We start from the raw sequence: 22,056 nt of genomic DNA on the forward strand, positions 1-22,056 counted from the left end.
GAAAAAATCATGTTCAAAACTGAAAAGGAGCATACCCCAAGTAGTTTTTTTGGAAGCAGTGGCCAAGAGAGCCCAAAGAGCAGCAGTGACTGCCTAGATCTCCCTGAGCTCAGAGGAGACTGTGCAGGTTTGGTCTTCTACTGGAGTGGGCAATTTTGTTGCTCCCCTGAGAATGATTCAGCATCCTGCTTCCTTTAAGCATCTCTCTGTGAAACACTGACCTTCATGCTGGAGCCCAGACAGCTGACAGGACCTTTTGTGGGGCAGAACTCCCAGTCAGCCTAGCAGAATACCCACCTCAGGTTGAAACAGGTTGGTTGGTTTGTTCAGTGCTGTAAAGAACTTAGAGGTGATGAAAAATGTGTGATTTTAACCTGATGCTGAGAAATTTCCCGGGGATATTATTTGGGTCCTTCTCTCTGTTGACAGCATTGGCTTCTCCTTCCTAGGGTGTTTCTGTACTTAGTGTTAGTCAGTTAATATACAGAATGCTGTGAATATGTGCCAGAACCCAGTTTTCCCTGTCCCTGCAATATTCCTCATATTTCTCAACTACAAATTAGGGAGAGGATAATGGGACCTCTTTTTTATACAGCTAATTTATCACTTCATTACTAAATAGGAAATCTTCCTTTCCATCCTGTTGTATGTAGATATTAAGTAATCTTGCTTGACTCACACACCTTTCTTGTGTTTCTTAGCAAGGAAAAAAAATATGTAAGTTCAAGTTATTAGAAGCTGCATCTTAGGCATCGTGTTAGCATTTGAATTCAAATCCTCTAAATACTTGAGTATCTAGCATGTAGCTTTATAAAAATAGTTATCCACATGGATATGCTTGTGTGTTCGTGCCTGCATGTATATGATTTGCATTTAGGGAAACGAGAGTGAATAGTATGGAAAGGTAAGATCGTGAAGTTTTGTTGGCAAATGCATTTAGGAAGGCAAAAAATTTTCTTTTTAATTTTTTTGTTGTTGTTGTTTTGTATGTTTGTTTTTTGAGGGGAGAGAATAATGAAACTGTTCTTTGTTTCGTCATACCTCAGCATTAGTTAGAAGAATTTCTACTTATTGGTAAAACATGAGTTTCTTTTATTCATGCTCTTTGCCAGATCTTATTGTCTAATTTCAAAATAATTATTCTAAAGTTAGGAAAATAACTTAATAGAAAAAAATCTCCCTTTTCCCATTTAAAAACAAATCAATTCAGCAAAAAAGACCTATGTGATAGCCCCAAAACTTGGGTTTTTATACATACACCTACGTATCAAGACCAAGGGGCCATTGGAAGTGTTGAGTTCCCAAAATCTGACTGAAATCAATGCCAGCCTCAAACAAACTTTATTGTCTCAGTAAACTTTGGATTGGGAAATCTAGATCCCAGTTTTGACGGGGGGAAAAAAACAGAAACTCGTTTTGATTATAGCTCTGTAACCTCATGTATATACAGCCTAGGGGAGACAGCAATCAAAGACGAGGTATGATGAAGGGAAAGAAATACATTTTCTCCTTCATTATCAAGTTTTTCTGTTCACTGTATGATGGTGAAGAAGCATTTTAAGTTATCTTTATCATTACAGCAGTCAGGAGGCAGAAACGGGGCTTAGATCACACTCTTTCTGATCTTTATTCAACAAAGGAAGAACAATCCTCTTCTGTCCATTGACTATTTGATGAAACACCTCCTGCAAAATACATGTCAACAGGCATTTTGAAATGTAATTTGAACAACTCAAACGTTAGCAAATTGATCCAGGATTTGGGCAGAATCTTATCTCAGAATGAAATGTGCATGAAAAAGTTAACAAACATTAGCTGTAGTTTTCCAATCCAAGTTACAAAACAAGATTTTGTAATGCTTAACTGTTACCGTCTCTTTCATCGTAGCTTCCGAGGGCATTGCGTTCCACCCAGCTACACTGGTACTGAGCCCAACAACTTCTGCTTGTGTTCAACTAAAGCAGCATTTCTCCTTATGGAAAGTATTTTGGTTTTCCTTTCTCTGCTGGAAGAAACTGAGCAACTGCTGCCAGCTGCAGGGAACATGCATTGGCGAGTACTGTATTTCCAGAAAGTTCTTCCATAAAGACATGTTGTACTCAGGAAAGTACTGAAAAATGAAGGATCCACCATATTTCTTCATGGTTTGTCCTAGTAATTAAACAGCTGTACTTTTAAATTTGAATCTGTCTGGCTTCTATTTCCAGCAACTCTTTACACCATTCTCTGTTAAAGTGCCCTTTGTTTCTTTTTGTCTCCCTGAGGAGATTATGACACATCACAACCATATTTTGTATCATCTTTCTTTTCAATAGAGTAACATTGGGAGATTTTTAAAGCTTAACTAGCAGTGTTAGCCCTCAATAAATTCTTTTCTCTTGCAGTGTTCCTTTTTTTTCTTCTTCCTTTCAAAATTGTGAGTTGTACATTATGAGTGTCAGACTCACCAATGCAGCGTGCAAAGCTAAGATCAATGTTATCTCTGCTCATTTGTATTCAAAGATCCCACGGAAACAGATGATTTTTTCACTATGATTTCCAGTGTCATTGCTTTCCAGGGAATTGTGTTGCTTTTGCCCTGTGCACTAGATGAGAAAGCCCAACACTACACTGACTTTGTACACAGGCAGTGGATCAGAGCCAGCCAGCAGAAGAGGCCAGGTTGCTCTGCCCTTGTCAGATTTTATCAGCAGCAACTTTATACCTTACCTCAGGATCAATGATTTAAAGGATGGATACCCCTTTCCTAGTGACTTCAACAAACAGGAATCAGCAGGGATTTATTAGAAACTTTTTATGATCTGCTACTAAATCACGTCACTAGTCATAAGGTAAGCAAAAAGAACGTTTTTAAGAATAGTACTGTTCAGGTGGAAAGCACCATGGTAAATTTGAAATACACTGAAGTGAGATTAGGCCTTTTGTCATTCCAAGCAGAATGCTGATTAACCAATTTATTACACTAAAGTGGTGAAGTATAAATTATTTATGAGGAAAGGAATTTATTTTTCCTCATCTTGAGCTCCAGTCATTATGCATTTGGCTCTGCAGCCACAGCTGTTTCTTTTAGAAACTGAATAGCTGAGAAAAAACAGGCCAAGTAGAACACAACTGATTTCAATTGCAAATACTTAGAAATTTAAATAAAGCCAAAGAAATACAGCAGATAGAAGGACTGGATATTTTCATTGCTCCAATGAAAACTCAATCACTAAGTAAGTTAAAGCCAAACTCTCAAGGTGCCACTACAATTAAACATATTCCATAAGATGAGGACATGGGCAAGGTATTGCAGAGCTGTCACCCCAAAGGACCCTCCAGAGAGAAATGAGAAGCAATAAATATTTTGCAATGGCACTAATGGACTCTTACTGAATTTGAGCAGATTTCAGATGTACTTATTGTCCAAGTGGTAAAGGTCCATACTGAAACATTACAGCAGTAAACAAGAATGAAGAACAACGGGGGAAAAAGGAGGGAAATAAACCCCAAAAAACCAGCTGGAGAACTTGTGATGGCAAAATCACAATGATCTGTCTAAGAAGTGAATGTAAGTTTGACATGCCAGCAGAATTTCTTGGTGATGTCACTGGTTTGTAACATTTTTTGACTGGACTATGTCAATATGGAGAAGTACTCATGGGAAAATAATTATCAAACAAATTAGAATCTAACCAATTTCAGTTCATTGTGCACTTTATACCCCTCAGGGCCTAACCGAGGGAGAGGCTAAGTTAACTTTTTTCTATTGCCCTTTCATTGACAGCAGTAGAACTATTCAATTCATTGTCACATAGAATTTGGATTAATGTGCATCCAGAGCTATACCAATTTACTCTAGCTGTTATCCAACCCATTTTTTCATTGTCTATTTACAAATTGGTTTTATTTTTTTGCAGACTTGTCTACAGAAAGACTGGGCTAAATCAGCTACTAGAGTGTATATAGACTGGGCTGCCAGATAAAAGAAGTATATGCCCACAGCCAAGGTAATTCACATCAGTTCTAAGTTGTCACTTCTTGGCTATCTAGTTCTGTGTGCTGTCTGCCTCTGTAAGGAACTGATATATTTAGTGACATTGAAAATGCTGAAATTTTGAAGAAAAATCAGTTAATGCATCTATCTGTCTGTATGTGCTACAGGTATGGAACCTTTAACAACATAGGTCATCTTATTTTTCAGTATGTGGAAAAAAAACCCTCATAAGGACAATGTTCTGACTTACTCCTGAATGTTACTGTTTTCAACACTCAACCAAATGAGTAGAAACTGAGGCTCTGCAGAGAACAGTTTGCAGAACAAGCTACCCTATGCATCTGAGAATAAACCTGCAGGTAAAAAGAAACCATCTCCCATTGCTGATATCGCTCCCAATCTGACTTCATTCTTAGAAGATCCATCAAGATACCTCTGACCAGCATAGTCCAGTGTAATTTGGGTCTGCACATATTGTCCGACGTTTTTTGCCTAGCTACTGAATGGAGGCTGCACTGGTGTTATTGACAGAACTCATGTGGGGAACACACAGCGTTGGGCTGCTTGTATCAGAGAGCAGCCAGTGTTACCTGAGACAGGAGCCACTGGTGTATCTCTGGAAGGCAGTCACTCTCTCCCCTTCCTTCTGGGTCTCTGAACGCTTTTGCATTTAAAGCCACTCTGGGCAGAACTTTACAGCTTATTTTTGGAAGCCAGTGAAAGAGCTATTTGTCAAACCTTTAACTTCAGATTGGTCAGCACAATTTTCTGAAAATTTATACAGCGTTCAGTCTTCATTCTGTGCCAAGAATGAGTTGCCTGCAGAGAACTACACTGCACTTATAGCAATTGCACTTGAACCGTCATGTTCTAGGTGGAATCTCAAATGTTTTCTAATTAGACAACAAGCCTTCCACAGTTCACTGTATGAATACCTTAAATCTCAGCCTCTCCCACCACAGTGAAGGAAATCAAGTGGAAACTGAAGCAAGTTGCTGTGTGTCCATGACATGCTGGAGCCGTTCATCAAGCAAAGACTTCTAAAATCCTATGCAATATATTACATCAGCAAAGACCTCTAAGAACAAGACTACAGATGGTATTTTATAGCTTTGACATATATAAAACACACTCAGCTAGCATATATTTTGCTAGATCATGTGAAGAAACATTCTGTACTCCATCAATTACTAGTATTGGGTAAATCAAGTGTAGAATGAAGAGCTCAGAAAAATTACATATATGCACTTCAGACAGAACATACTTGTAGCAAATGAAGTTGCAGTCCAAAACTGAATTAATATACTGTGCTGGTTTTGGCTGGGATAGAATTAATTTTCTTCATAGTAGCTATTATGGGGCTGTGTTTTGGATTTGTGCTGAAAACAGTGTTAATATAAGGGTGTTTTTGTTATCCCTGAGCAGAGCTTACACAAAGCCAAGGCCTTTTCTCCTTCTCACCCCACCCCACCAGCAAGGGGGCTGGGGGTGCACAAGGAGCTGGGAGAGGACACAGCTGAGACAGCTGACCCCAACTGCCCACAGCAACATCCCAGATCATATGATGACAAGCTCAACACATTAAGCTGGGGGAAGAAGGAAGGGGGGGATGTTTGGAGTGATGGTATTTGTCTTCCAAAATAACTTAGGAGCCCCACATTCCTGGAGATGGCTGAACACCTGACTGCCAACGGGAAGTCGTGAATTAATTCCTTGGTTCGCTTTGTTTGTGTGCATGGCTTTTGCCTTACCTGTTTAACTGTCTTTATCTCAATCCATGGGTGTTCTCACTTACTCTTCTGATTCTTTGCCCCATCCCACCAAGGAGGGAGTGAGCAAGCAGTTGTGTGGGGCTGAGTTGCCAGCTGGGGTTAATCCATGACACATAACTGAATGAAAAAAAACTTTTTCAAAAACAAGGTGGACCTTTAGGTGGAAGAAAGAACTTTCTTATATCTGACACTCACCATTATTTATCAGCATGGAGACAGTGACATGCAGCAAGTATGCTCAAACTGACATGAAGACAGATTTAAAACAATACAGCCTAGGTTGTCAGGAGGAATATCTTCAGCAGATTGCTGATCCTGGGGTCCTGTGATATTACACTTTTGAGTAGACAAAAGGTATTCATGACCAATTGCATCCTGTCTTATTGATGTTGATATTGCCCTGGTTACACAGACTCCTGTCTAGTGCCAAATTTCACCTTTGGCTGTTGCCAGACTCTTCTCTCCCAGCTATTCCCCAGTTTGAGCAGACTGTAGCACTCTCAGCCTGGCACGGACATCCTGCCGCTGCTGTTTCGCCCCGGCCCAGTGCAGGTGATGCTCTCGGCTTCGCACCGCTCGCTTCCAGCGCGGGCAGCACGCACTTGGCTCTGTACCACAGCAGTTTTTGTTCTCTCCGAAAGCCGCGGGACTGGGAGGGACTGGAGAGCGGAGGGGGAGCAGCCGCCGCCCTCCCCATGAGTGGGGCGCGGGTGCCCCCGAGCGGCTCCTCGGCTGGGACTCACAGCGACCACGGAACGGGCACAGCCCACTGCCACAGGAATGACTTTCTAAAGGGCACTTTTTAGAGTATTCTAGTTAGGAGCATGAATATTTATGTTGGGTCAATTAATTTTTCACAGTAGCCACCGAGACACAACAGCATTCAATTCCTCATTCAGTTTCTGCTTATACTTCACTTCATAGTCAATCAAACACCTCAAAGAATTTAAAATCCATCACGTTAAGAGACTTATGCTGGCAAATTACTGAATTATACTTCAATTTCAGAAGGCCCCAAAGATCCAATAAATAAAAATTACCAGCAATATGGGCAAAGCTAGAAAATTGTAGTTGTTGTGGATTAGAATACTGACTCTTTAATTAAAGTAAATGTGAAAAGAATTATTGATGCAAGATAAAACTGCCTTTTTTTTTTTTTAAGAATTCAACCTCTTATGAATTTCTGAGTAAATATTTGTAACACAAGTCAGAGCCTTCAAACAACTCCTTCTCTAGAAAAATGTTACTGAGGCACACCACCACCACTTTCATGTAGTCCTAACTTCTTCATCAGAAAGGATGTGCTCAATAGTATGTCATATTCCATTTCCCACAATTTTTACCCCCTTTCACATTCGTGGTCACCATACTTGTTAACTGCGCTTCTTTTTGAAAATCTGAGCAAGGTTTCACAAATGTATAAAATTACAGATCGTTAAAAACTGGAACAGGTGACACCGTATTACATGCACTCACAGAGAGAAGAGCCTTAGAGCCATGAGTCCACAAAATTTTTTATTAAAATAACACCAAGTTTAAGAAATCAATGCAGTGCAAAGAAATTTCAATTTGTCATACAAAAAAAATTAATGGTTTTCCATCCTTAAGTATGTAAACTGCATTCCAATCCTGACGCGACTGATGCAATACAGAAACAGAAACATTGTAACGCAGATGAAGGTCAAAGTTAAAGACTGGCATGCTGAGCAAGGAAGGTTCTTATTCTTTGCAAGAGTTCTTTCTTTACACTGTCTGGTACCAACGCTGAAACACAAATAAGAAGGCAAAAAGTCAAAAAGACAAAACAAAACATATGCCAATACCGAACTCTCATAACAGTGACATCGATCCTTTTTTTGTTCTCACAGTTCTGTTAATACATTGAGTAATTGAAACTACTTGATTTTCACATAGCACATCTATATTTTTCCCATTAAAAATAGGCTAAAATTGAGGTCTATTGAGAACACTGTTGTTACTGGTAAGTTTTTTTGCCTAGTCATAGTCTAGAAAATAGCAAAGTTTGAGGGAAAGGATTATTGAATACTAAACAGGATATAATCACCACAAGTGTGATTATCCCACCTTTTTTCTTCACAAATTTAAAACCAAAAATCTCAGCCATGACCTCAGAGTAAAGGTCTCCAGCAAGTTATTTTGAAAGCCTATTTTTATTTAAAACTGAATGATGTTTCTCCCACTAACATCAAAGTTTATTAGGGAGCCCAAGAGGAACAATATAAAGAAGACTTAAGTGATTCCACTTTTTCCTCTATCTGTATGCTGTGCCCTTTACTCTTGCCATTCCCATTACACTAAAGCTGTTAGTCCAGATTTTCCATCTCAAAGGATCATGAATTTTAAAACATCTGTGCTGCATACTCCAACTCTTCTTGGGACCATTAAGTCAATTATAAAGATGAATACAGACATGACTAAATAATGTAACCTGCAAAGTAGTCTACACACACAGCTCATTATAGATTTTGAATGACTGTTACACAATACATATTCACATGTTTTATTTGTTGTTAAAATTAGGCTACTAACATTTTTCCTTGAATCCAACACAAGCAAGTTCATAATGTTGCTTTCAAAACATTAATGAAATAGAGGCAGGTATGTTTATCGATGTACTACCACATCCATGTATGCATTTTCTTACCTCTGCCTTTAGGAGTGATTTCTGCCACCAAATCATCAACAGTAACATGCTCTAATCCTTTCTCTTTAATGACATCTGGGGAAGACCAAGACCAATATTTTAAGTCTTTTAATCCATTCATTAGAAGACAAAACCTGTGCCAGTGATTAGAATATAAAACCTGCATGCATATGTCATCAGAGAATATGAAGTAGCAAATTACCTAAATGTAGGTTATTAACTCAGTACCTACTGCATTTTACAGTGGATTAGTTTCTCGCTCATGCCACAGGTTTAAGGATGGGAACTTGTCTCTTCTGATGCATCTTGTTCAGCTCATATTTTAAAAGCAAACATTACAAAGTTTTATCTCATCTGAGCATTACCAGATGTGGCTATTACTGGAGTGTTGTAGCACAAGTTGGCTGTTTATCTCTTAGAACACATTATCTACATAATAGCGAGAAAGATGCAACTGGAAAAAGACTTTGGAACATACGAAAAGGGAGAGCACGGACAGTAAATCCTAACTATTCTTCCTATCTTGTTTAAACAACATGTCTCTATATTTCAGCAAAGTCAAAAAGTATCTCTGGAAGAAAGGAATACAACTATAGCAAAATAAATGTGATGATTAAGATATAGTGTATGATTAATACACATCTGTATTTAAACAATTGTCTACTTATCGTGTCTTGCACTCTAGTGAAGAATGCAGAAGTCAAAGCTGAGAAGTAATCTCAATTCAGTAGCATAAACCTAAAATATTATTTAAACATACATGTTTTTAACTGTATGTCAATACATAGGATTGTTTGTCCCCAAGACACTAAATGTTTTCTGAACTGACATCACATGAACTATTTGTAAACTGCTTTTTTTGGCTGAACTCCCTGAAATTAATCCTGGATTGCTCAATTATTGGTCCTAATCCATAATGGCAAGAAGCTCTAGAACAAGCTAAAAAAAAACAAACACCAAAACAAAACAACCTTCCCCAATAATAGAATGTTTAAGATTGGAAGGGACCACAGTGGGTCATCTGGTCCAGCCTCCCTGCTCAAGCAGGGCCATCCTTGAGCACATGGCACAGGATTGTGTTCAGATGGTTCTTAAGTGTCTCCAGTAAGGGAGACTCCACAACCTCTCTGGGCAATCTGTTCCAGTGCACGGTCACCTGCACAGGAAATAAGTTCTTCCTCGTGTTCAGGTGGAACTTCCTGTGCCTCAGTTTCTGCCCATTGCCTCTTGTCCTATTGCTTGGCATCACCAAGAAAAACCTGGCTCTTGAGACCATCCCTTCGGATACTTATAAATATTGATGAGGTCCCCTCTGAGTTATCTCTTCTCGAGGCTGAACAGGCCCAGCTCAATCAGCCTTTCCTCATGAGAGAGATGCTCCAATCCCTTAATCATCTTTGTCACCCTCTGCTGGACCCACTCCAGGAGCTCCATGTCTCTCTGTCCTTTCTTTTGGAGGTTATTAGGCTCTTAAAGCAGACAAATTAACTTATATTTTTCCAGTCTCAGCAGCTGCAGTTACAGTTCAAAGTACTAATGTAAGCCAAATAATTTTACATTTCTTTACTATAGCAGAGTGTAAAGCATATAGTTGAGAAGGCAAATAAACATCCCTTTCATTATCTGTACTATTGAAATGGATAATCTCTGGCAGTGGCATCAGCCAGACGACTGCAAGCATGAATAATTTCAGCCTTCTCTGCTGAACCTATGAAAACAATTTAACACACCCAGCCCTACAGAAAAAAACAAACAACTTTGTAATGGAATATTGAGTTTCCAGGCACAATAGACCAAATCAGAATTAAAGTGAAATCTCAAGGGATTTGTTATTTGCTTTAAGGAAATTTCATCCCATGGTAATATTCCTGGATGCTTAAATAATATTCATAACAGTTTCATATGATTTACAAATCAGTAAATTGTAGTAATGCTAAACACTTAACTCAAAACTAAAGATTTTGGTATTTAGAAGTTCATCTGCTTGTTTTGCTCCTCTAAGCAGATCACCTTATTTCCAAGAATTGTATTCAGAGTCCAAATGCACTTATTTCTATCCCATGTGTGGACAAAGTTCTGTAAGTTGCAAGTTCTGTAAGTTCAGAGTTTCTAAGCTGCAAACCACTCTATTTGCTCAATTCTCCTTTATCTTGTTTTTTATTCTCCTGTAGTAATGAAGTCATCTCTCTCAAAACAAAAAGCTGTATCATCATTAATATTTAGGGAATCAATTCCTACCCTTGTCTCAGAAGCTTAATAAGGTTCAGATCAGAGCTCTTCCAAGATTTTTTTTGCCAAGATAGTGAAACACTTTCTTGCATGGAAAACTAACTGCCAGGGATACTTTCCTCTTTCCCAGGTCTCGTTTAAATTGACTGTTAGGCAGTGCAGCCTTCATCTCAGTTGACTACAAAGGATACTAATTACTTGACCACAGTTACCTTTGCAATGTGCCTTCAACTGATCCTTCCAGCCGCATTCAATTAATTTGGCTCTCAGCAACTCTTTAAGGCTGTTAAGACAATATACAAACTTGTTAGGAACAGCAAACACTCCTGACAGCTTAAATATGCTTCAGCGTGAAAGTTAAGCCTACAGTTACTACTCAAGAACTCCCAGACCAGCAGCAGAAATGGCTGAACAGCACATGAATCCTAAACCAAATGAGTACCAACTTCAGTTTACCACATTGAGGACTATGAGGACTTGGTGGCTCAAGAGCTAATTCACAGAATTTCTTCAGGCAGCGTTGATGCTGCAGCCACAGCAAAGGAGTAGAAGCCCTTGCATCACTTGAACTGCCTGACTCTACTCTAGTGGCAGATGTATGCTAACTTTCAAAGTTGGGAGTATTTCACTTGAAACCAAGTCTTCAAAATAAGTAAAACCTTCCCCCGCCTTCTGAAAAGAAAATTCTGCATGACTGTCTCCAACGGCAGGTTTCTCTCCCCAGTTACACATTACCTCCATATACCAAAAAAAATATTGAAAGCAAGCTAAAAAAGTGTAAATTAGTATTAAAAATCAGAAGGGAAAATGAAAATAAACTATGATAAAATAAGCTTTAATATCTTTACCCTTTATTCCATCAGTTAGCAATCCTGCTTATCTTGTATCATCCTAAATAACTCTTGGCAAAACTCCAGTTTTATAAATGAAAGGATTGCAGCAAGATGCTGAACTGTGCAGGTCTAATCCCTTTTATTCAGTGAATCGTGTAGAGGGCAGATGAAATGATGACAAAAAGCAGAATAACAATACAGGTGAAATAGACTGCTTCTGGATATTTCTTAATTAAAGAAATTCCAAGTGCTCTGCCTCTGATCACAGTACAGCTCTGACAAAGCCAGTTTATAATACAGCTTTTGACATTCTGTTAAAACTCTTCTTACTCTTAAATTAGGATAAAATAGGTTCCAATATCATTTAAAGAAATTGCTTGCTCTGCTGAAGCTCTGTGCAATCTCCAAGGGGATGGTCACAAACAGGAAAGAAGTGGAGCACGTCAGGCTGCAAAAGGTTACACCAGGTACAAGGCTACACCATGACCCAGGAAAAAACTCCTCATACAAGCCTTTGAAAGTGAAGGAAACGGAGCTTTTGGTGCATGGGGTTACAAGCACAGTGAAACAATGAGGGAAATGTCATAAGCATGCTAATGATACGTAAATGCAATGCAAATAAAACAGAGGGAAGAGACAACAAAAGGCCAAGAACTGGCTGCAACATTACATTGCCCAATTTGCTTGTTTGTCTTTATGGAGATCTCTGCAATGACTTGCACAAGTGCTGTTTTATGTGTTCTACCATGTATTTCTTTCCGTAACATCAGAAGAGATAGAAACATAAGAAAAACTTAAAAGCAAAAAGGAAAGTTTCGTCTCATTCTCTTAATCAGGAAATAACAGTGGTAATTTTTATATTTCAACATAAAATATCAGAATAAGTATTCATAAGCCAACTACCCCATCCTTTACTTCCCCAGCATCTCTTTTCAAGTGTAAAACTAAAATGAAACTGTTCAAAAAGCATTTTTTAAATGGCTTTATATAATGCCTAAAACTTTCACGTGCAGGCATTTGAAGAATTTAGAGTTAAGTTTACTTAATCTCTACTTCTAGGTGTAGCTCATGTTTGATGTATTTAAAGCCTCTCACCGGCACGGAGTAGGACGCCAACTTACCGTTCCCGCTCTCCGGTTTCTATCAGCTTTTGGTTAATGGTTGCTCTCATCTGGGCATCTTTATTCATTTTGGAAATCTGGGTTTTCCACAAACCTGCACAGAGAGCAGAGGAGAGTTTCGACAAGCGCTGGTGTCACTCCCACAACACAAAGAAGTCACCGAGGCAGAATGACACGCCGCGCTGTCCGCACTGACACACCCCCGCGGGCAGTGACCGGAGCGCCGGCGTGTGGCCAGCTCATAGCGTGGAGCCCCCCTCCGGCTGCCCCAGCCCACCGGGCCGCCCGCGCGGACGCAGCCCCCCGTCGCCGGGCCTCCCCGCAGTCCGGCCCGCCCTCCCGGTGCCTCTCCCGACTGGCGGCGCCCCCGCAGAGCGCGGCGCCCCGGATCGGAGCGGGGCAGGGCCCGGTTCCGGAGCGCTCCCCCCTCACCCTCCGCAGCGCCGCCGCTCCGGGACCGCAGGAGGCGGAGCGGCCGGGCCGCACGCACAACGGGCCACTCGCCCCTGCCGCGCGGGCACCGCCGGGAAATGTAGTTCGGTCTCGGCGACTACAGCTCCCGGCGCGCCACGGGCTGGCGGCCGCCGCCGTGCCCGAACTACGACTCCCAGTGTGCCCCGCGGCTCCCGCGCACCCCCTTCCCGTGGAACTCGGCGGCGGCTCCCGCGTTTCCCCGCGGGCCGCGGAGTTGGCGGCGCTTCCCGAAGTTTTTCCAGACCCGCGGGATGGCGGGCGCCGCCCACTGCTCTCTACAGGCCAAGCGCCTGCTCCTGGACCCCAAGTTCGAGGGGTACAAGCTGTCGCTGGAGCCACTGGCCTGCTACCAGCTGGGGCTGGACGCGGGTGAGCAGCGGGTGCGGGGCGGGCGCGGCGCGGGGCTGATCCCCCCGGGGGCTGATCCTGCCGGGCATCCCTCGGGCAGCGTAGGGGGCCGGATCCGCCCGCCTTTCCCTTCGTCCCCCCGGCGGTGCGGCGCGGCCCGGCAGCGGCCCTGGGTGCAGGTGCCTGGAGCTGGGACAGCCCGGCCCGCTGGAGCCCCGTGGGGGCTCAAGGGACCGATCGGCTTCTCTCGGTAAAAGTGGCTGCGGTTTGGCAGTGGTGTCCGTTCTCCTCCTCAGCCTCGGGTGGGTTCATGGTGGGCCGAGGTCTCTGTCAGATCTTTGCCTCGCAGCTCCCTGCCTCTGGAAGTTTGGGCTTAGTTTTTAAATGGGTAAGGAAAGCCTTATGCTATATCTGATCTTGGGTTGTGCAGACGAGCTGAGGCTGATAACCACCTGAGGTAGTTCAGAGTGGAGTGTGAACGGAGAATGTGGAATTTAGATAAATGCACGTGAAATTAATATCTTATACGAACTTCAGCAAATTAGCTGTTTTTCTTTCTTACTCTGCCCACAGTTCAGAGGTGGATCCTCAGCCTATACATTCTATGCTCTGCTTTCTCTGCCAAGCATCATCAGTATTTTAGATGCTGCTCCATTAATAGGCTAATTCACTGAGGAGTACATTAGTGCTAAGTCCTGTTGAATATGTGCCTGCAACATGCCCCTTGAAATCTCTCAACACTCTGCGTTTATTGATTCGTGAAATTTAAGTCTTTTGTAAGGTGGATGAATTAGTTTTCTTTTTTTTTTTTTTTTTATAATGCAGAGACCGTAATATACTAATTGCTGTCTCTATATATTTACTGAACAATATACCTATCTACAGAGTTACCCATTATATGTTACTTTAGCTGTGTTGAATGCATTGTATCAGTAGTGGACCGGAAAGGTATGTTTGCCACACTGAATTGTCAGCAGTAAGATGGAAGTTGTAGGTAAATTGTGTATTGAAGGACAAGGGAACAAGCCGAGGTGGTACTGTCTATGGTGGGAGTGGAAAATCTAATGAGTAACTTTTTTATTACATATTTTGACAATTTTACTGTAAGACTGATTTAGGTGTCACCTTTCAAAAGAGTCCAAATGTAGTTGTGTGGAGGCGTGCTACAGTTGTGTCAAAGGTGGCAACGGCGTAGCGTCGGTGCAGTCTTTTAGTTTGTCCCTTATTTGATGTTCTGCCTATGATCAAACAAGCTTTGTGGTTCTTGGCTAGTCAGCTGTGCACCTGTTCTAAAGTGTGAGGATTACAGGTTTTCATTATAATACACAAATGATGGAGTTGCTAATGGACAGGTGGATCTACTCAGTTCTTGTTCATTCAGACATTTTAAATAATAGTTACAGTAACTGGTGTGATAGAGAATTGGTATGTGTGACTGTATTTTCTTTCCCCATTTCTCACAGCACAAAAACCCGACTCATTTCAGTCTAACTTACTTATCTGTCCTACAGACTCATTAACATTAACTGACTTATTCTGTTCTCTGTGTGTGTATGTATATATAAGTACAGATATAGGTCCTCTGGACAGTGGAAAGGTTTTGCTGTTGTTGTGTTTGGAAATTAGTAGCAGGAAGTATATCAGACCTTATAGCTGTCTTCTAGATGTTTTGTTTTCGGCCTGCTCTTAGGCCTTCAAGCTGCCTCTTCCTCCTTGATGGTTTTTTTTTCTGCTTCTTTCAAGGCAGTTTCTTCACAGTGCAGAGGTGTTCTGTACCTGAACTTTTTATTTCCTGGTGTCAGTGGTCTACACATGTGTTAATTTGAGGGTTTCCTTCCAAAACTTGGGTTTTATGTTGTACAGGAGCAATGGGCTGAGTTGTAGAGACCATGAATGATGTGGAAGCTGTGACTTTTTCAAATTATGGCATGTGAGAAGAAACTAATACTGTGTGAGGAGGCCAAGAATTTCTACTTTCCAGCACATTTGTGAGCAGATTCAAAGCCTCTGGAACATGATGAAGAACTTGGTAGCTTATGGGTTATTAAATTAATAATTGTCACTGTGTGAAAAGTTTGATTTGATTTCCTCAAAGTGAGACTGCACAAAAGCTAAAAGAAATGTCAAATGTTTAGGAACTCTATCAGCATGATTATTTCTGATTTTACTCACAACTGTTTGAACAAATATGGTAGTAGAATCTGGAATATTAATGTTAAAAGGCTGGAAGATTAATCTAAAAAGGCTGTTGAGTTTTTTGTTTGTTTTCCAGGAAAATACTTTGTGAGTGCTTGTCTCAAATGACCTGAAATTTGAAGTTTTGCCTGTGTGGCATCCCAAATTTTATGGCAGTAGGAGGAATATGTGAGGTTTAGAGTAATTGAAATACATGACAATAAATAGAAATAGGTGCTCCTTCTTAAGTAAAACTGAGTTTTATCTCAGCTGTAGTTGAAGTATTTATGCAATGTTATTACAAACTTACATATTAAGTTTTAGAGTATCAATCTTTTTTGTCAATATTTGTATCTGTGTTTTTATGTTTATCTATTTTTATTAATTTCACTGCTAGGTATAAAATAAAATAAAAAAAATTGCCATATGGAATTGATGCAGGGTTCTACCACTGGAGCAGGTAGATAGCAGAATGTGGTACTGTGTGACAACTTGTGGTGATTGTCATGTTCATGTGGACAACAGTGAGCTTCGTTTTCTGACCATTGTGTTCAACCTAGTATTCAGTTCTAATTTGCCTTCAGCTGTCAAACTGTGGTTGCCAGGAATTTGCTGTTGTCAGATGTGCAACTGACACCAAAATAAATTTTTAAAAATTATTTATTTATTTGATCTGTGGTACAAGGGAATTTTCTAGTGAATTTCTTAAAATATATGGTCACAGAGAAGAAGAATGGGGGAATTCTGATACCTTCCCTTCCCCTTTAAATACTATGATTTGCATGTTCTTTTATTTCTTCCTTACTCCTACCCATTCTGCCCTAGTTAATTCTAAACTTTCACAGTCATTTCTTGTCTCATCTCTCATCCTGGTAACATATTTCAACTAGTAATGAGTCTCACACTATTGTGCCTTTAATTCCTAACTCCTCATCCTAAATTTTGCCTATCTTTCTCCTTACTTTTTTTTTAGTTTATTTCCATAACTTATTTTCAAACATTTTATTTGCATTGAGCTTTGTAATGAAGTTTTATGGAGCAAAAGGCACTGATATGTTTCAAACACTTGGATATTTTCATTTTCCATTTTCATTTTCCATTTTCATTTGAAAAATTAAATGTAGAAAAAAGTCTTAATGTATGGGAAATAGTATGAAATTGTGAGCTCTTGCAGACATTTACAGCTGTAGTTCATAAAGGTTTGTGTCTCAGGCATGTATCTGTTTTGTTGTACTTTCATTTCTTGAGGGAAAAAAAAATAATGTAGAGGCAGGTTCTGCCTTGGAACTGCTGTTAAAGAAAATGATTCTTGCAGCTGGCACAAGTCAGCTTTTAAATTGAGGCATTGCTATAGTGATACTTTAACAAATGCCTTGCTAGTTTTTGGATCTTGTTGAATTCACACCTGTGTAAATAACTTCATCAGGCAAAACCAGTTCATTACATGGTGTCCGTCAGCCCGTGCTTGTTTTCAGCAAGCTACGTGTTCATTAGACAGGTTTGGTTTTGGTTTTTTCTATTAACATACTTATTGCAGTAGCTTAAACGAGCCTTGTACTTGTACTCAACAACAGCAATGAGATGACACTGCCATTAACAATAAAAAAATATTTTTTTAAATTAAGAAAGAAAGCATTAATGCAGGGTTAGAAGGATCTTTGAATGCTGATACTAGAAAATAAACTATCTCTTCCACCAGTAGATCAGCGTGTATGAAATACAAAATTGCTTCCACTGGGTGGCATTGCAAAACAAGGCATGACATGCAAGCATATATTTGATGCCACAAAATATGCTGATATAATTACTTTGCATCTTTGGCTGTATTGTAAAGTTGCTTTGGTGTATTCAGTAAAACATCTAAAAATGGAGGGCCTGTGGTGGGGGATGTGTCTGATGGCAAATGTAAGACTTTTCTATTCATTTAAAGTATAAGTTTGTTGATAGCATTCTTCATTCAGAGATTTTTTTTTTTTTTTTTTTTTTGCAGTTCAGAGCAATAATGATTATAATATCCAGTTAGGGACTTTATTATAGCAGTTAGGTTAGGGATATGTTACTACTTCTGTTGATTGTTTTGAATTGCTTTGTATTTAGTGCTTTTGCTTTTAAGTGAAGGCATTGTGAGTGAAAATCTTTGCTTAATTATCTTTGAACTATTTTGAATCAAATGACTTTTTAAAGCATGGAACTGAAGATAACCATGCTACTTTTCTCAAATTGTGTTTTTCTTTGTACTGGTCCAAAATATCCCACCAAACTAGGGTTGTTGGGAAATAATATTGAAAGCTGAGATTTAATTTGTATATTTTGTATATTTTCTTTTTTTTCTGGTGTGACACAGTATGAATCAATGTTTCTGGGGTTTAGCGGTGCAGTTATTAGTTATTAGTGTATTTATCAGAAATTTGAAAGAGGCCATGTATCATTCTGTTGAATAGCTGCCTTTGACTGCTGCTTCTTAATTGAACCCAAACAGCTGAAGCTACTGAATTAATTAGTCTGACTCTTAAAAAGCAAATAAACAACAAAAAACTCCCACCCCGAAAACCCAAACAAAAATCCTAAAACAAAAAAACAACCGTCCCCCCAAATGAAGCAACAACAAATCGGTAAAAAATCCTGACTGAAAACCAAATAAAAACCTGCAAAACTGTGTAACTGTGAGACTGAATAAGGTGATGATCTGATTGAAGTATTTCTTCTTTTCCATTTATATTAACTTATCTTTCTCTGAATTTAAGTAAAAGTCTTCATTTCTTCTTTCTTTTGTCCTTTACTTTTTTTTCACTCAGCTCTGTTGGTTTTCTCTTCTTTTTTCCAAGGACCATCAAGAAACCTTGAAGGCTGTAAAAAGGAAGGAATGAACTTCATCCTAGTGTAGAATCTCCTATATAAGCTATCTGAGTACATGGTATGTGTGATAGCAGATGGCAGCTGTGCACAGATTTCACTTGATCACAATATGGGTTTCAATTAATGGAGGATGGAATGGGTTCTTTAATTGCTTCATCTTGACATATATGGAACATATATGTGTGATACATTCTGAAAGCAGTTGAAATGTTTCATGACAGGACAGTATACCTTTGACAGTGTACCTGGTTTAAAATCGCCTACAAATTGTATAGTCTCTGACTTCTGTTTATGTGGAATTAATTACATATTGCAATAATACAAGGGATTTGGATCTCCTGATGCTGACCCCCCTTATTATTCAGGGCTTATTAGGACTACAGGCTGGAAAACTCAAGGACAGAGAATTTATTCATGTTCTTCCAGCTTTTATAAAGTTCATAACATTACAATCAGCTAATCAATTAGTATATTGTTCCCATAATTTTTGTGAAAAGTTATACATTCCTCTAATTTGGACTGTTTTTACTATTTGTATGTGTTTTAGTTGCAGTTCTGACAAGAGCAACATATCTAGGGAAGTGGGGAGGGAGAAGTGGTGAAAGGAAGCCTTACAATTTTAGGATTTTTATGCTAAAAATCTTTGTGTTTATGCATGTGTATTCTAATTTCAGAAGATCAGTTAATGTAGCTATGCACGAAGTAGATGATATGTGCTTGATTTCACTGAAAATAATTATCCTGCATTATATTTCTTTTGGTCTTTAATTGTTTACAGAATGTTCATGTCTTGTCATCTCTTGTCCTGTTGGGGAAAATATCTTATAATAAAGCTTGATTATATAAACAGCTTTAAAATGCACTTTCACAATATATTCTTCTAAGTTTTTTTACAGTGTAATTTACTGTAAAATATTTTAATTAGTTAAAATAGAAATGGGAATGGGTAGCAGTCTTTGCCATTATGACAGGTGTATTTTCTTCTCACTCCTTTGTTGATATCCTAGCTTGTTTTGAAGGGCCGTAGCTTGTGGAACAGTAATTTATTAATTGCAAAAGTACGGAAATCCCTCCTGTGTGGTGAATATGAATAATGATTTGAGCTGAGTGGAATTAATACTGCTGGTTTGCAAATATCAACAGTGATTAGGAGACTAATTGCTAATTATACTGTCATTTTGAAAGCATTTTGTATAGTATGACTGGATTTTTTATTAATCAGGCAGTATAATCTTGCATAGTTTCCTGAAACCACTTTTATGTTAATAGCCAGTGTCTCTAATGGGGTCAATTCTGAGCCATCTAGTGACTGTCTGATTGTTGGGTTTGTGATAGCTGTGCAGTGGCACTGCCAAATGAACAACTCTTTGCAGTAATTGGTGTTCTGATAGAGTAGAGTAAATTACTTCTGCTTCAGTAGGTTTTAAGTGGGTGCTATAGAAGAGTCTAAGAAATCTAAGATGAGTGCTGCTGCACAGAGTTGTGAGTGGTCCCTCTTATGGGGTGAGATGGAAGTGAAATGCTGGAAATATTTCCTTGCTCTGTTTTTCAGCAGAAAAGAGAAGAAAACAGAAGTTGGATGATTAGGAACTAAAATAACTGTGAACTGTTGCTATGGAAGGAATTAGCCTTGAGGTGCTTTCCCCATTCTCTGGGCTTGAGTACTAATCATCATGGACTGAGAGAGTTTACTTATAACTTTCTAAAGAATTTTGCTTGTTGTGTGAAGTTCAAGATAAGTTTTCTACAGGAAAGCTAAGGATCCTGGGATAACTAGTGGAGAGTGAAATGGAGTTCTGGTCTATCTATTGTTTGCAGAAGGATGGACTAGACCTCTGCTAATGTATTTTAAGATGTTGGGACTACAGCTGCTTGATCTCTGCATAGATAGGGAATAGGAAAAAAAGAGCTGCAGATAATCTAAATAACAACCTGATTAGTCTTTGAAAGATAACCTAGTTTTGATTACTGTTAGTTGAGTAGAGGTTTTCTGTTTGGAAAAATCTTGCTCAGGTGGATGACTGTAGGTGGCATACTTCCTGCCTTAAGAAGGTACTGTTCTAGTGAACAGCCATTCTTTGCAGCCTCTTTTAATTAGAAAAACTTAGCCTGAAATTTTGACGTTATGTTGAACATTCCTGAAGATTTCAGCCTCAGTGGGAGTACTAGGGACATAGGAGGTTTTTGGCTTTGATTTTTTTTTTGGTTGTTATTTTTTTTAATTACCATGAATTAATACTGATTTGTACTGTTTTAATCTTTTGCCTTGCAAATGTTCATAACTTCGTTCAGAAATTAAGACTATGAAAGCCATGTAGTTATATGTAGTTATATTTTTTTTGCTTGCTATTTTCTGGAGTTACTGTAGAGCAGAATTTTTTTTCCCATGTACAAATTTAGAAGTTGGTTTTACATTGTTGTTGCATATGTGTTTCATCTTGTGAGGGTTATTGATAAACTGTAATTCAACACATGCTGGTAAGAGACAGGATAGGTGTATTGGGTTTGCACGGCAAGGTTTTGGTAGCAGGGGGGCTACAAGGGGTGGCTTCTGTGAGAAGCTGCTGGAAGCTCCCCCATGTCCAGCACAGCCAATGCCAGCTCCAGGATGGACCCACTGCTGGCCAAGGATGAGCCCATCAGCCATGGTGGTAGCACCTCTGGCATAATGTATTTGAGAAGGGTAAAAATTGCTGTACAAGAACAACCATAGTCAGAGAGAGAAATGAGACTGTGAGAGAAACAATTCTGCACATCCCAAGGTCAGTGAAGAAGGAGTGGGAAGGAGGCACTCCAGGTGCCAGAGCAGAGATCCCTCTGCAGCCTGTGGTGCAGACCATGGTGAGGCTGCCCCTGCAGCCCATGGGGGTCCATAGTGGAACAGAGATGCATCTGCAGCCTGTGGAGAACCCCATGCTGGAGCAGGTGGATGCACCCAAAGGAGGCTGTGATGCCACGGAAAGTCCGTGCTGGAGCAGGCTCCTGGCAGGACCTGTGAACTCAGGGGGAGAGGAGCCCGTGCTGGGACAGGTTTGCAGGCAGGACCTGTGACCCCATGGGGCACCCACGCTGGTGCAGTCTGTTCCTGAGGGTCCTGTGGAAGGGACCCACTCTGGAGCAGTTTGTGAAGAACTACAGCCTGTGGGAAGGACTCACATTAGAGAAGCTTGTGAAGGACTGTCTCCTGTGGGAGGGACTCTATGCTTGAGCAGGGGAAGAAAATGGGGAGAAAGGAGAAGCAGAGAGGTGTGATGAACTGACCACAACCTCCATTCCCTGTCTCCCTGTGCCACTGGAGGAGAGGAGGGAGAGACCAATGGGAGTGAAATTGAGCCAGGGAAGAGGAGGGGGGGGAATGTATTTTAAGATTTGGTTTTATTTCTCATTATCCTGCTCTGATTGGCAGCAAATTAAACTAATTTCCTCAGGTTGAGTATTCCTCAGGTGTGACAGTAATAGGTGAGTGATCCCTCCCTGTGTTCATCTTCATCCATGAGCCTTATGTTATATTTTCCTTTCCCCTGTCCAGCTGAGGAGGGAAATGACAGAATGGTTTCAGAGGGCATCTGGCATCCAGCCAGGGTGAAGCCACCACAATAGACCACTG

General features: G+C 40.0%; 2 protein-coding genes and 1 long non-coding RNA gene across 4 annotated transcripts in view; 2 read left to right on the forward strand and 1 right to left on the reverse strand.

The window, feature by feature from the left end:
- The window catches only part of LOC113999677, an 8,060-nt gene extending 2,787 nt beyond the window's left edge, over window positions 1-5,273 (forward strand). Inside the window, exons 2-4 of one of the 2 annotated variants that reach the window (XR_005564028.1) lie at window positions 1,888-3,550; window positions 3,900-3,989; window positions 4,184-5,273. This is a non-coding gene — a long non-coding RNA (uncharacterized LOC113999677). The remainder of the gene's footprint in view (window positions 1-1,887; window positions 3,551-3,899; window positions 3,990-4,183) is intronic. The other variant, XR_005564029.1, reaches the window with a different exon arrangement.
- Window positions 5,274-7,244: 1,971 nt separating this feature from the next.
- Window positions 7,245-13,088, reverse strand: ENY2 (ENY2 transcription and export complex 2 subunit). The gene is made up of 5 exons (XM_027743277.2): window positions 13,029-13,088; window positions 12,597-12,690; window positions 10,855-10,925; window positions 8,414-8,488; window positions 7,245-7,512 (listed from the first exon to the last, which is right to left on the reverse strand). The coding sequence occupies exons 2-5, from the start codon at window positions 12,662-12,664 to the stop codon at window positions 7,436-7,438; spliced, it is 291 nt and encodes a 96-aa protein (XP_027599078.1). The 5' UTR covers window positions 12,665-12,690; window positions 13,029-13,088; the 3' UTR covers window positions 7,245-7,435.
- Window positions 13,089-13,224: 136 nt separating this feature from the next.
- NUDCD1 (NudC domain containing 1) overlaps window positions 13,225-22,056 on the forward strand; it is a 37,649-nt gene continuing 28,817 nt past the window's right edge. The window contains exon 1 of the mRNA XM_027743278.2: window positions 13,225-13,439. Within this exon, the coding sequence (XP_027599079.2) occupies window positions 13,322-13,439 (118 nt within the window). The 5' untranslated portion in view covers window positions 13,225-13,321. The remainder of the gene's footprint in view (window positions 13,440-22,056) is intronic.

This window comes from Pipra filicauda, unplaced genomic scaffold, assembly GCF_003945595.2.
Source record: "Pipra filicauda isolate LSUMZ 115617 unplaced genomic scaffold, ASM394559v2 scaffold279_size1008630_pilon, whole genome shotgun sequence".
NCBI lineage: Eukaryota > Metazoa > Chordata > Aves > Passeriformes > Pipridae > Pipra > Pipra filicauda.

Bases quoted from the DNA above. Each gene is read 5' to 3' on its own strand.
- ENY2 (XM_027743277.2), bottom strand. From the start codon at position 12,664: ATGAATAAAGATGCCCAGATGAGAGCAACCATTAACCAAAAGCTGATA. The intron at 10,926-12,596 runs GTAAGTTGGCGT...TTGTCTTAACAG, and splicing joins GAAACCGGAGAGCGGGAACG to CCTTAAAGAGTTGCTGAGAG. The intron at 7,513-8,413 runs GTAAGAAAATGC...TTTGTGTTTCAG, and splicing joins AATCACTCCTAAAGGCAGAG to CGTTGGTACCAGACAGTGTA.